Below are 15,328 nucleotides of genomic sequence, written 5' to 3' on the forward strand. Positions count from 1 at the left end.
GCTGCCGGCTGAGGGTTAGCCACATTCACCGTAGGTTCTGGGGGAACATGCGTTGCTATGGGGCTACACCCGCAGACGGCTGGGTAAGGAAACTACACCCTGCTGTACGTTTGAACCAATGCTATCCCTGGTTGTTGGCGGCCATGGCTAGAGGGCAGTACTCACAAGATGGCCACACTCAAGGTGTGTTGGGATTCTGCTGCGTGATCGACACAGCCAACCCCTGACGAGCTGGCTGTCACCCTGCATGGTTGACTCTTCTGTTGTTGTGTGCACGATGTCGTGAGTCGCTTTGGACAAAAGCGTCAGCAGAATAACCTCTGACACGCCAACTTGTGATGTCACTAAAGGGTTGGTTTGTAAACGGGCTTGTAACGGCTCCGCACACCTGGGGGTAAAAGAGCATTTTAATGAAAATGGGAGGGGGGCGAGGGGAGGATTGGGGGGGGGCTTTGTGGAGCAGCCGTGGTCACAAGAGGATTGGTTCTCCAGGGATTAACTTTCTAACGTTCCCGGCATTCCTGAGCGGTATCAGACTGGCCGGGTGCAGTGCTGCTCTCCAGGAGGGACAGGAATGTACGTCGGGGTGAGGAAACGTTCCCTGAGGAGAAAACGTACTCTGAGGAGTGTGTGTGTCACGTGCGTTGATCTGTGTGTTTCTACACCGATGTAGAAACATTTGGCCCACTGCAGGAGGGAATCTGTGTTTTGAAAGACACGCAACATAAAGTTCTAGAAAAAAGACTAAAGATAATAGAAAATAAGTCTTACATAAATATTGTTCAATTTCAATCCAATCATTTTGTGTCTCGCTTTGTGCATGACATCATAACACGTCTTCCATTGTGATGTTTCCGTTTCATGTTGTAGTGTTTGTTTATGTTGGCGTTTTTCCAACGATGACATCTCTGGGAGAAGTTCTGTTGTCGATGCAGAGCATGAATGTAATAATTGAAGTTACTCAAACTATAGTGATTTCATGTATGCATTTTGTGTATGCATTGATCATACAATTGGGTATTGGGTCAGCATTTAGCCTCACATTGACCCGTTTGACCATTTGACCCTGATTGATCCAGATCAATATAAATAAATAAATAAATAAGAATAATAAGTAAATAAGAAAATGTTCTTAATGTTTTATCTGGAAAAATAAAGGTTAAAAAAAAAAAACATTTATTCATTCATTATGCCTATCATTCATTCAACCACACACCCTGACAGCAGTTTATGAGCAGTAAAGAGTAGAAGAAGAGTATGTCACGTGATTTTCCATATGGATATAAAGCTGTTCACAGCACCACCTGTTGGAGTGAGGTGACGTCAGGAGCGCATACTAAACCTGAAGCAGCAAAGCCAGAAGGAAATAAAAAGTAAAAGATAGAAGAGCCTTTGAACAGTTGACAACATCAGTGACCACACTGGTTATGAATAAATGAAATGTGCGTAATAATACCCTTGCTGCCCATTTGCAACATCAATGGGTTTTCCCATTGGGAGATTCGTAACCCTTCGGGCATTCAACTCATAAACTGAGTTTTTTACCGCTTGAAGTCCAGGGCCATCGGTGAGGTTTAGCGAGTAAACACAGGGGTATGTTGTGGTGGTCTCCAGGTATAGGACGACCTTGTTGATGGACAATCATGTAATTCTGTCTTGTTGATATTCCCAGGTTCTGGTTTGACAATCCTGACAATACTGTTCTGCATTCATCTCTCGTCATCTCTGGGGAAACACTGTAACTGCTTCTTCTGATCGGCTCAAATAAACATCAAGGACTGTCAGATTCTCTATGAAACACAACTTGGCTCCTAGTAATAATGTTTGTTACTCTTTATGTCATTTAATACCAGATACATACAAATATAAACAGTTTTTTTACAGAGCAAAAAATATAGGTTCAATCAGGCTAAGCTATGATATTGGTGTTTTATATATTAATACTGACAAAAACAAACGTGTATGGATACAGATTTCATAGTGAAACAATAAGGCCAATCAGGCAACAGTCCAGCGGCTGAGTGGGACCTGGTAACTTGGGTAACTTGCGTAACTTGTGTGTCTGGTGTAACTAGTGTAATGAGGTAACGGTGTAACTGGTGATACTGGTTTAACTTGTGTAACGGGTGATACTGGTGATACTTGTGTAACTGGTGATACTGGGGTAACTGGGGTAACCCATGGTCTCACGTAGCTTCGGCGATGTTGTATGGGGGGGGTTTGAAAAAATGAAGCACGTAAATCATTTATATATATATATATATAACTCCATATATATATATATGCATCATATTTTTTGTATAGTTTTCTATTTTTTATCTGAAATCGAAGTGTGTTATTTATAAACCTCACGACGTGATAAGACGTGTGAGAGCTGTGTGTCCCTCCAGGGGGTCCGAGGGGGTCTGGGCTCAGTGAGACCCCGAAGTGTACATCAAGGAGGGGTGTGGGGCCGGGTGGGCGGCCCGTTTTCATATCCCCGCGGCGAGCCCTTCGACAGACCCCCTGTGGTGAGAGCTCGGTCCGGGACGGGGGAGACGACGGGGGCGGGGTTAGATGGTGCTCTCCCGGTCGGCGTCGCCCCGGTCCCCCATTACGACGCTGGCCGGTCGCGCCGTCGGCCCGTCTGTCTGTCCGTTCTGCTGCAGCTTGGCCTGTTTCCGTAGCGACGCCTTGCGGGCGCGCTGCACCACGCGGTAGTAGAGGGCGCACCACAGCAGGTTGGCCACCAGGTACAGCGAGTAGATCAGGCCCAGGAAGGTCATCCTGGGGACGCATCGCAGCACAGCGCTCCAACGATTAACGGGGACGTATTGCACCACCGGGTGGGAGTGGGATTAGCCGTTTTGAAAATCTGCCTCTTCTGACATCACAAGTGGGCGTGTCCTCCTCGATGTGTGCTGGATCGATCAGTCTACCAGCCTACCCAGTGGACTGTAGCAAACGTTGCTCATCTAGGTGGACACACCAACTTGTGATGTCACTAGAGGCAGCTTTTCAAAACGGCTTGTTACGGCTAGTCACACTCACACCTGGTGGTATAATATGGGACCTTTAAGTTTTTTTTTTTTGTTTTTTTTTACAATTGAGAAATATTTTTTGGGAAGGGGGGGCTAACAGACGTTAACAGGAAGAGGAAGGGCGGGACTTGAGCAGGAAGTGGTACCTGAAGGCGTTGGCCTCGTAGAGACGGCAGGCGCCCCGGCCCCCGCATCGCTTGGTCCCCCACTTCAGACACGTCCTGTCAATCAGCGCCCCAAAGTATATGGGAGGCGGGATCCCACCTGAAGATACACACACACATAAATAAATACAGACACACACACACACACACACACACCTTTAACTTTACATTAGCACAGACACACACACACACACACACACACACACACACACACACACACACACACACACACACACACACACACACACACACACACACACACACCTTTAACTTTACATTAGCACAGACACACACACACACACACTCAGTCACACACACGGTCAGCCTGGTGGGATTTGACTCACCCAGGGTCCGGACTATCAGGGTCTGCATCCCTAAAGCCAGGGACTTGAGGTCCGGCTGGATGGATCTGGAAACACAGGACAGCTCAGTACTCTAGCAGCTCCCTTTAGCGCTAGCTTTGGGCCTAGCTTAGAGCTAGCTTTAGAGCTAGCTTTAGGGCTAGCTTAAGGGATAGCTTTAGGGCTAGCCTTAGGGCTATTTTAAGGGATAGCTTTATGGCTAACTTTAGGGTTAGCTTAAGTGATAGCTTTTTGGCTAGTTTAGGGCTAGTTTAAGGGATAGCTTCATGGCTAGCTTTAGGGCTAGCTTAAGGGATAGCTTAGGGCTAGTTTAGACAATCCTCATCTCTGTCTCTCTCTCACCTGAGCAGGACGATGTACCCGGGCGTTCCTCCGCAGGCGGACACGAAGGCGAACAGCACAGTGAAGCCCATGTAGAGCTTGAACATGTAGTCACAGTTGCCGTGCCGCGGGCACTGGCCCAGCACCACCGAGCTGTTGCCCGCCGGCCGCAGCATCTCGCCCACACAGGTGCAGTTGTGGAACACCTGAGGGGTGGAGCTCCATGTTAGTTTGGGGGAATCTAATCTGAACATCTAATCTGATGTCATTTGAATTGATCTCATTTAATCTAAAATGATAGGATCCGATTGGATTAAATTGAGTGCGATCTAATACGATCCGATTTAATCTAATACAATTGATCCGATAATCAACAAATAATCCGATTTTAATCTGACCCGATTTCAGGAAATCCGATTGAATCGAATCGGAACCGATTTAAATATAATCTAATCCCATTTAATCGAGTAACATTGACCCGATGATCTGCTCCTAATCCAATCTAATCCGGTCCGGTCCGGATCTCCCCGGGCCCCGCCCTGCTCACCATCTCCTTGCCCGCCCCGGTGGAGGTCTGGCAGCCGGCCAGGCAGGGGGAGGCGTAGCTGAGGCCGTTGGAGGAGCACACCGGGTCCCAGTGGCGCAGCGAGCAGGAGCAGCCCATGTTGCACCCCGACACCATGGAGACGGGCTGGTAGGACACCGCGGGGAGCCTGGAGAGGGGGGGACGACACGGCCGTCACACACTGGGTGAGGAGCGCGGGGGGGGGGGGGGGACACGGGACACACACTGGGTATGACGGCCGTGTGACAGACAGACAGACAGACAGACAGACAGACAGACAGACAGACAGACAGACAGACAGACAGACAGACAGACACGTCAACAATAACAAGATCATTTGGTATCTCACGATTCTGTTCGACTTTGCTTCTTGGGTCAAAATTGGGTTCAAAGTCGGTTAAGATTCCAAATGGATTCTTGGATCGGTACGAGTCTCATTGTCTGTGGTCCACAGGCCGGTGTCGCACGCTGTGATTCAAGCAGGACTCAGACCTGCACTCACCCCTGGTAGAGCGCTCAGACCCCCGGACCACCCAGCCCTGGTATCAGACCCTCAGACCCCCGGACCACCCAACCCTGGTATCAGACCCTCAGACTCTCGGACCACTCACCCCTGGTAGGAGACCCTCAGACTCCCGGACCACTCACCCCTGGTAGGAGACCCTCAGACCCCCGGACCACTCACCCCTGGTATCAGACCTTCAGACCCCCGGACCACTCACCCCTGGTATCAGACCCTCAGACCCCCGGACCAACCAGCCCTGGTATCAGACCCTCAGACCCCCGGACCACCCAACCCTGGTATTAAACCCTCAGACTCTCGGACCACTCACCCCTGGTAGGAGACCCTCAGACTCCCGGACCACTCACCCCTGGTAGGAGACCCTCAGACCCCCGGACCACTCACCCCTGGTAGGAGACCCTCAGACCCCCGGACCACTCACCCCTGGTAGGAGACCCTCAGACCCCCGGACCACTCACCCCTGGTAGGAGACCCTCAGACCCCCGGACCACTCACCCCTGGTAGGAGACGGTGAGGCCGGCCACCTCTGCGTTGTCGCAGTGGATGAAGAACTGGATGAAGAGGAGGAGGAAGGAGGTGATGGAGGTCCCCAGGGCCATGCGGGCCGCGCCCACCACGCCCAGACGAAACCTCTTCAGGATCAGACCCCCCGTGATCACACCCAGGGCCACCGCCGGGAGGTTCATGCTCCCTGGGGGAGGGGAGGGAGGGGGGAGGGGGGAGGAAGAGGTGTATGAGATGAGGAGCGCAGGAGGGAGAGAGGGAGGGAGGGAAAGGGTGAAGGGAGATATATGGAAGGGAGGGAGGGAGAGTTGGAGGGGGAGAGATGCAGAGAGAGGGAGAGAGCGGAGAGAGAGGCATGAAGGAGGTGTGAGGGAGGGAGGGAGGGAGGGAGGGAGGGAGGGAAGGTAGGGAAAGGTGTAAGGGAGATATATGAAATGAGGGAGGGAGGGAAGGAGGGAGAAAAAGGTAGAGGGGGAGAGAGATGGGAGGGAGGGATGGAGGGAGGGGGGGAGGGAGGGGGAGATGCAGAGAGAGAGGGAGATGAAGGGCGATGAGGGAGAGAGATAAATGTGTGGATGGAGAGGCCTAAATATAAAGGAGCACGCAGGGAGAGGAGAACACGAGGTTCCTTCAGGGGAGCGAGCCGCCATTCCTCTTCCAACAACAACATCATTGTTCCCCCAGGAACCTGCTGCCTCTATTGTGTTGGCTTTAGATGGTGGTTGTGTGTGTTTCACCCATGAGGAAGATGGTGTGTATGTTTGTGTTTGTGTGTGCATATGTGTGTGTTATCGTTTAGGTGGTGTGTGTGTGTGTGTGTGTGTGTGTGTGTGTGTGTGTGTGTGTGTGTGTGTGTGTGTGTGTGTGTGTGTGTGTGTGTGTGTGTGTGTGTGTGTGTGTGTGTGTGTTACCCATGAGGAACCTATGAGGAAAACTGTGCATGTGTGTGAATGTGTGTGTTACCTAGGAGGAAGAGTGTGTGTGTGTGTGTGTGTGTGTGTGTGTGTGTGTGTGTGTGTGTGTGTGTGTGTGTGTGTGTGTGTGTGTGTGTGTGTGTGTGTGTGTGTGTGTGTGTGTGTGTGTGTGTGTGTGTGTTACCTATGAGGAAGATGGCCTTGGAGGCGGACTGGCCGTAGATCTGCTCCATGTATTTGGGCTTGAAGGTGATCATGCCGATGAAGCCGTTCACGGCCACCAGGGAGGTGAGGATGATGAGGGGGTACACGCGGTTACTGAACAGCCTCCGCAGCGACGGCAGGAAGTCTGCAACCAGGGACAGGAAGTGGTCACCATACGGAGGATCCCCGTTCGTAATGTAGGAGTTTAGTTGCGTTGAGTCGTTTGTTTGAGTGCAGAAGCTATCAGTATATATATTTAGATTAACATTAACATTTAACAGGCGCTTTTATCCAAAGCGACTTACAATAGGTACATTTGTCAGAAGAAAGAGAAATAATATATCGCTGTCGGTACAGTAAGGATGTTCATAGAACCAAGTGTCAGGCACTAACAAACGCTAGGTTAACCCATTCCCCGTGTCCAACACAGATAGCTAGGATATGGTGCTACACAATGCTCAGTACTATTTTTAAGTGCCAGGACGTATAACATACAATAGGTGCGTACATCAAGTGCCAGGACGTACAACATGCAACATGCATACATGAACTACAAGGATGTACAACATACAATAAGTGCGTACATTAAGTGTCAGGACGTACAACATACAATTAGTAGTTAATTAGTGGGTGAGAGGGGTGGGGGAGATATATGCCAATGGTTGTGATTCTATGCTGTGTGCTGGCTCATCTATGCTAGTTAAACCTACAAGAGTAGAAGATTTTTGCATTCTCATCCTGACCTGAATCTTTTCTACGAACATTTTTACAACTTTTTACACCAAAGCATGCTGGGGTTGGAGGTCACGTCTGTATGTTCAGCGTTAATTATTGACAAAGAATGCGCAGCAGTGCAACCTTTAGCATGCTAGGGTCCCTGTGTGTGCAATGTCCAAGGTTGGGCTGATCTGTTGGTTGGCCGGTGTGTAGCAGAAGGAAAGACTTTTGAGAGTTTGGCGGTCCACATATCAAAGTACAATATAATAATAGCTATTATTTCTGAAATAATAAAAATGTGCACCCATTGTATATACCTAATCGTATCATGGTACCCCTAACCCTATAAATGGGACTGGTTTCCATTAGGTTAACCAATCGCTAACTTAGCAATTGTTAGTGCTTGGCACTTGGTTCTATGAACATCCTTACTGTACTGATAGAGATATATTGTTGTTTCTCTTTCTTCTGACATCTGTACTTCTTGTAAGTCGCTTTGGATAAAAGTGTCGTCTAAATGCCTTGAATGTAAATGTAACGTGTTTCATGCTTGCACGCTGCTCGCACGTTGGCGTGTAACGTCCTTCAGACAACATCCGTTCTGTTTGGTTCATGTTGATTCTAGCCTCTTGTTGACCCAGTGGATCTCATCACTGGGCACAGACAGCAGCATACCTTTAGCCAACTCTGAGAAGTTGACCTCTTTCTCCTCCTCTTTCTCCGCCCTCGCCTTCTCCCCTGGGAGGAAGTTATCGTGCTCCATGTTGGACCCTTTGCCGGTGCGGCCGCGCTCCTCCTCCTCCTCCTCCTCCTCCTCCTCGCCCTGCTTGGCCATGGACTTGGGCAGGAAGAAGAAGGGGATGGCGGACATCAGGATGACCACGCCGGTGACCAGGAAGCCCAGCCACCAGGCGCCCACCCAGCGAGAGTCCTGGTCGTTGATGGTCAAGGCGTCTGTGGGAGAGGAACCGGCCTGAGTTAGGAACCTACTCCCAGCTGGGTCCTTTTGAAACCAGTGCTTGGGGCAGGATAGTGGTCAGGGTGTTAGACTTCTAGCCAGAAAGGTACTGGGTCTGAATCCCACAACGTCCGCAGCCTAACCTGTCAACATCCATGAGCGAAATGTCATAACCTGACTGCTCCTTAATGATAACTGAATTCACTCACATTCACTTTAGTTAAAAACTCTGCTAAATTACTATGAACTTTGAAATATTCGGTTTCAAATCTTGAGTTGCTTTGTTGAATAAAAGAAAGGGTCAGAGGGCAAATTAAACAACCCTGAATCCTCAAATTCCTAAATGATTCACTACTTTTTAACAATTGGGACCACAAGAAAAAGTCCAGACATCATGGTCATAAAGACATTGACCTTCGTAGCAAACCCAGCTGTTTCCCCTCTTAACAGGTTAACCATTGGAGCAGGTTAACACCAGGTTAACACCAGGTTAACACCAGGTTAACACCTTGCTCAAGGACAGACAAAGGCGTTCAACCCCAGGAGGCACAAGTCTTCGTTCCAGGTTTTTCCGTCATCGTCCAACCCTTGAATACTTTGATACAGGCAACAGGACGGGCAGCTCACCGAGGTCCACGGAGCCGATGTCCACGTAGACCTTAGCGCAGAAGGACCCCAACATGAAGCCCATCATGGGCCCCAGGATACCCACCGTCTGGATGCATGCTGGGAGACGGAGAGACGGAGAGAGAGGGGGAGGGAGTACATCTTACTGGTCTGTATATTTACATTTACATTAAAGGCATTTAGCAGACGCTTTTATCCAATGCAACTTACAATAAGTTAATTTGTCCGAAGATAGAGAAACAACAATCGCTGTCGGTGCAGTATGGATGTTCATAGAACCAAGCACTAATAATCGCTAGGTTAACCCATTCCCCGTGTACAACAAAGATAGCTAGGATAAGATGCTACACAATGCTAAGTACTATTTTTAAGTGCAAGGACGTACGACGTACAATGAGTGCGTAAGAGGGGTGTGTGTGTGTGTGTGGGTGGGGGGGTAAGGGGGAAGCCCATGCAGAGTCTAGATGAACTCTGAACAGGTGAGTCTTGAGTCTTGTGTACCGATGTAGAAGGCGGTGTTCTCCTCGCGGGAGAAGTCGTCCAGGTAGGATACTCCCAGGGGGGTGATGGGGGTCTCCCCGATGCCGCGCAGCATGTTACCAAGGAACACGTACACCCACATGGACGAGCCCGCCTCCTTCTCACACGCTGGGTGGGAAACACGGCGAGGACACATGAAGGAACCATGAGGACACAGCTTTGATTCAGACCAGGTATTGAGTGTATTGTAAACAGGTGAGCTGTTCACCAGGTGAGTTGGTCACCAGTTAAGGTGAGCTGGTCACCAGGTGAGCTGGTCTCCAGTTAAGGTGAGCGGGTCACCAGGTGGGTTAAACACCAGGTGACTTCACACCAGCTGTGATGGACACCAGGTGAATCCAACATTAGATAATCTAGTCACCAGCTGAACCAGGGTCAGATTACCTGCTCTGGACTTCTCAGAGTGCATGTCGGTGTCCACGACTGTGCTGTGATTGGTCAGACAGGGCAGGATGCTCTCTGTGGCGTTGTCCAAACTATGGGACATGCTTGTCTCGTACTGATAGCTGCAGAACACAGAGCGTTGTTAGAGGAAGGCTAGACGTTTGTCTGCCTCTGACAGACAAACACAAAGATGTAGACACTAAGATAGATGTGTGTGTGTGTGTGTGTGTGTGTGTGTGTGTGTGTGTGTGTTTGTGTTTGTGTGCATGCGTTGGTCTGTAGCTGTGTGTGTGTGTGTGTGTGTGTGTGTCAGTGGTTGTGTGTGTGTGACTCACTGTCCCTGGAAGAAGTGTGGCATGGCGGTGAGGAAGCAGCCCATGGCCATCACGAGGCAGCCCGCCCCGATGATCCGCGGCCGGTGGAGCTTCGCCCCGAAGTAGCTCACAAAGGCTATCACCAGCAGGTTACCTGGGGATGGATGGATGAGTCTGTATGACCGAGAGACCTGATGAATGAGTGAGTGGATGAATGATGGACCTGTATGACCCGACGATTGATGAGTGTATGACCGAGTGACCTGATGAATGAGTGAGTGGATGATTGATGAGTCTGTATGACCTAGTGACCTGATGAATGAGTGAGTGGACGAGTGATGAGTCTGTATGACCTAGTGACCGGATGAATGAGTGAGTGGATGAGTGATGAGTCTGTATGACCTAGTGACCTGATGAATGAGTGAGTGGATGAGTGATGAGTCTGTATGACCTAGTGACCTGATGAATGAGTGAGTGGATGAGTGATGAGTCTGTATGACCTAGTGACCGGATGAATGAGTGAGTGGACTAGTGATGAGTCTGTATGACCTAGTGACCGGATGAATGAGTGAGTGGATGAGTGATGAGTCTGTATGACCTAGTGACCGGATGAATGAGTGAGTGGATTAGTGATGAGTCTGTATGACCTAGTGACCGGATGAATGAGTGAGTGGATTAGTGATGAGTCTGTATGACCTAGTGACCGGATGAATGAGTGAGTGGATTAGTGATGAGTCTGTATGACCTAGTGACCGGATGAATGAGTCAGTGATGAATTAGTGACCTGATGAGTGAGTGGAGAAATGATGAGTGTATGACCAAGTGAGCTAATGAATGAGTGACCGGATGCATGAGTGAGTGATGAATGAGTGAGTGATCGATGAGAGTGGCCCACCGATCTCGAAGCTGCCATCGATGACCCCGATGAGGGAGCTGGGGATGTCAAAGCGTCTCTCGATCTGCGTCACCGAGCTCTTCATGTAGCCGCCGGCGAACGCCTTGGCGAAGTACACAAAGGACAGCGCCGCCAGGAAGAGCTGCTCACACACACACACACAGGTACACACATTAATACACGAAGGTCAGGGCCGCCAGGAACAGCTGCTCACACGTACACACACACACACACACACACACACACACACACACACACACACACACACACACACACACACACACACACACACAGGTACACACACACAGGTACACACACACAGGTACACACACACACAGGTACACACACACATTAATACAAGAACGACAGTGCTGCCAGGAACAGCTGCTCACACAGACACACACACACACAGGTACACACACACATTAATGCATGCATTAATAAACACGCACACACACATACAGACACCAACAGCTACACGCAGACACAAGCACTAACAAACATACACACACAGGCATTAATAAACACGCACACATAGGTAAACACACACACATATACACATGTATTAATAAACACAAATACAAAGACACATACATGCATTAATAAACATTCACACACAGGTAAACACATAGGCACACACACACACACACACACACACACACACACACACAGGTAAACAAACACACACACACACACACACACACACACAGGTAAACACACATACACAAATTAATAAACATACACACATAGTCATGAACATTTCCATGTGGACCCATTTGTGACATACAGAAACCCACACATACGAACACACACAGACACGTATGCATACACAAGCACATACACATTGACACACATGCACAAACACACACATACAGACATTAATACATACATACAAACACCCATGGACACACACCTCTACCTATACAAGCCCATACACATTGACACATCGACAAACTCACACATGCACACACACCTATACCTAGACAAGGACATAGACATTGACACACATGCACAAACACACACATAGACATTAATACATGCATACATACAAACAGATACATACACAAACACACTCACACCAAAACAGAAACAAATGCATTGATGCTGATCACATTAGAAGATTTGATCCTGTTTAATCTGGCTTCACGACTTTTACTAGAAAGGATAACTTCCCTCCTCTTAAGGTATGAAGGGGCTTTACTCTGAGGGGAAGGCTTTGATTTCTGCTACACACTTTTACTTTGAAGTTGTGGCAACAAGACTATTTGTTCAAACCTGCAGAGTTCACTTCCCCAATAACAGTTTGTTTAAACTTGTGTATCCCAGCCGCTAAACCAGATCCACTGACTGTATGTACATTAAGTGGGAAATGTGGGGACATGGGAGGCTGTCTGGATAGCTTGTCTTATCTATTCTTTGTTTTTATCTTCACTCTGTCTGGTCTGACCCATCGTTTAGCAGAGAGCTCAGAGCAATGAGTTCCTGCTTAATCATGCACCTTTACGTTTCTGTGGCACTTGATGTGTATGGAACATGTACATTTGTACATCAACTTTTAGCATTTAATAAATGATAATATAAATATTTTATCCTTTAAAAAGGATTATATATTTTTTAGTATATACTGGATGTCATGACTTGTCTTGAACAGCGTTTCCTACGAGAAAACCACAGATTCATGTCTAGTCCAGGGTCTGATCCAGGGTCTGATTCAGGGTCTGATCCAGGGTCTGATTCAGGTCTGAATCAGGGTCTGATCCAGGGTCTGATTCAGTGTCTGATCCAGGGTCTGATCCAGGGTCTGATCCAGAGTCTGATTCTCCATTCAGTAGACAGAGAAGTCCTCAGGGATTCCCAGCTAACGCCACGCTTACCTTAACTGCCCCTCACCCCCACACCATAAACCAGTTAGCCCGTGCCTTTCTGATATTTATGGGCGAAAGGGGAGATCTTATCGGCCCCTGATGTTAAACATTATCTTGAGATTTCCTTTGAGACTCAGCCCAGTTCTCTCTATAGACCCAAACAAGTTGATCACTCCACAGACAGGCTTCGGAACAGAACTTCTTTCCTTTCCTTAGACGTCCTTCATCCTCTCAAAACTTGTGTTTGTATTCTACTGATCATCTCAAAGAGGCTTAATGATGAGCCCCCTATCCGAGGTCCAAACAGTAATCATTAACCATTAATTGGGATGTAAAACGTTGTAAAGATTCTCCCACACATGAACACCATAAGGAAACAGTGAGCGCCTGCCATGTCATTCCATACCGTCAGCTCTTAATGACCCAGCGACTCCCCCCCCCCCCCCCCCCCCCACCGACCCACCCACGCATACCAGCTACCCATGGAGGGTTCTGAGCCTGAGACCAGTCCTGAACCAGAGACCGGGTCCTGAGCCGGAGAGCCTGAGACCTGGTCCTTAGCCAGAGACCGGGTCCACTGGTCTACATGAAAGCCTGAGACCTGGTCCTTAGCCAGAGATCGGGTCCACTGGTCCTCATGAGGGCCTGAGACCTGGTCCTTAGCCAGAGACCAGGGTCCACTGGTCCTCATGAGGGCCTGAGTCTGGGTCTGGAGGACGGGTCTGGGGGGGCCGTACTGACCTTGAGCTTGGAGCAGCAGGCCTTCCGCCGTGGCTTGGTGTCCACACTCATGATGCCCTGACAGGAAATGGCCCCCAGGAGACAGGAAACGGGAGGTGTGGCGGAGCAGGACCTGCAACGAGGTGAGCGGGTTCAAAAGGTTGTGGGTTTGATCCCATTGTGTCTGCGGTCTACCTGTTGGACCTTAAGATGCCCGACACACAGCTGTTCTTAACGACACGCAAACCAAATCACCGGAGCTCACTTTGGATGAGGGCGTCAACTCAATTAATGAGCAATAAAGTAAGCATATAGAGTAAAGGGTTGGAAAAGATTAAATCTGAGCTCTTACTCTTTGATTTGTACTCAATACTTGATACAAATGTACTGTAAGTATTGTCTTTAAGTATATTATTGAGGTACTTATTGTGGTATCTGTAGGAGATTGTATTGTTTTACCTGACACAAAACATATGTAACTCTTGACCTCACTATATGTATTACCAACATCACAGAGTATGTAACTTGTATAACTCTTATGTAAGTATAGCAACATCACAGAGTATGTAACTTGTATAACTCCTATGTAAGTATAGCAACATCACAGAGCGTGTATCTTATATAACTGTCCTCTATGTATACTAACCTAAGAGATTATGTAACCTATGTAATTCTACTCTGCATAACTAGCAGTAAACTAGCAGTACAATTTGTAATAAGTAAATTTTGTTTCGCAATAAGTATGTTTTCCAGTTCCATGCTGCTTTTGTTTACCGAGATTTGATTGATATTTGAGCCAACAGGATATTTTGAAGATACGGTCAAAATAAGGGACAAACTGATGTCATATAACACAACATAACACAACATAGTGTGTGCAACAGATACTGCATCGTACTGAACCTACAGATGCAGAAAGTAAATAGAAAGTATACATCGCTAAAGCCAGATAAATAATTGCAAAACTTAAGAAGAGTATTAGGAGGAAGGTAAATCAGAAGCTAAAAAGTATACAGCATTTAAAGTATAAATTATTAGAAATACGTAGTATTAGAAGGGTCAAGTATTAGATGCGACCAAAAGGAGCATTGAAATTAATAATTTGTCATGCAGAGTGCTGGAGTGTAGCAGAGTTTAGAAAGAAAGAGTTTTGGGAGTAAAGCGTCTTAGAGAACGAGGAGCGATGACTGGGAGAGATTTCTTACCTTCTCGCACTGTGAGAGGATGGTGAGAGTGTTTCTTGGTGTTTGAGCTGGCGTGTGTGTGTGTGTTTGTGTGTTGGTGTGTGTGTGTGCTGGTGTGTGTGTGTTGGTGCGTGCAGGATAGGTTAGGACTTTGTTCAGACTCTTATCTCTCTCTCCCCCCCCCCCCCCCCCCCCAAGAGTTTCTGATGATCAGTAAATACAATAACACCCCCCTTTCTCTCTCTCTCTCTCTCTCTCACACTCACTCACTTGGCCACTCACTCACTCACACACTCACCTGATCACTCACTCGCTACACTCCAGACTGTACCCCCTCTCCTCTTCCTCCTCCTCCTCCTCCTCCTCCTCCTCCTCCTCCTCCTCCTGTCTGAACATCAGAAGCAGGTTCCGTCCATCCCTCCCTGAAGGAACAACAAACACCAGGGCTTCCCCCCGCTGGTTCTCCCAGGACTCGGAGCCCCCCCCCCCCCCCCCAACCCCCCCAGCCCCCCCCCCCCCCCCCCCCCCCCCCCCCCCGACCCGGTCC

General features: G+C 48.5%; 1 protein-coding gene across 1 annotated transcript; it reads right to left on the minus strand.

Annotated features, from left to right (window-relative positions):
* Nucleotides 1-1,815: 1,815 nt before the first annotated feature.
* slco1d1 (solute carrier organic anion transporter family, member 1D1) lies at nucleotides 1,816-14,938 on the minus strand. The gene is made up of 15 exons (XM_030341196.1): nucleotides 14,803-14,938; nucleotides 13,619-13,730; nucleotides 11,013-11,154; nucleotides 10,139-10,271; nucleotides 9,804-9,925; nucleotides 9,381-9,527; nucleotides 8,880-8,978; nucleotides 7,970-8,248; nucleotides 6,558-6,722; nucleotides 5,451-5,646; nucleotides 4,415-4,580; nucleotides 3,889-4,073; nucleotides 3,529-3,593; nucleotides 3,167-3,284; nucleotides 1,816-2,766 (listed from the first exon to the last, which is right to left on the minus strand). Exons 2-15 carry the CDS (start codon nucleotides 13,667-13,669, stop codon nucleotides 2,553-2,555), a joined length of 2,082 nt encoding a protein of 693 aa, XP_030197056.1. The 5' UTR covers nucleotides 13,670-13,730; nucleotides 14,803-14,938; the 3' UTR covers nucleotides 1,816-2,552.
* Between the last annotated feature and the right edge of the window lie 390 nt (nucleotides 14,939-15,328).

The sequence above is a fragment of the Gadus morhua genome, chromosome 19 (genome assembly GCF_902167405.1).
Source record: "Gadus morhua chromosome 19, gadMor3.0, whole genome shotgun sequence".
Classification (NCBI taxonomy): Eukaryota; Metazoa; Chordata; class Actinopteri; order Gadiformes; family Gadidae; genus Gadus; species Gadus morhua.

Bases quoted from the DNA above. Each gene is read 5' to 3' on its own strand.
- slco1d1 (XM_030341196.1), bottom strand. From the start codon at position 13,669: ATGAGTGTGGACACCAAGCCACGGCGGAAGGCCTGCTGCTCCAAGCTC. The intron at 4,581-5,450 runs GTGAGTGGTCCG...CCCCCTCTCCAG, and splicing joins CTCACCGTCTCCTACCAGGG to GCTCCCCGCGGTGTCCTACC. The intron at 3,594-3,888 runs GTGAGAGAGAGA...CTGTGTTTCCAG, and splicing joins GGGTACATCGTCCTGCTCAG to ATCCATCCAGCCGGACCTCA.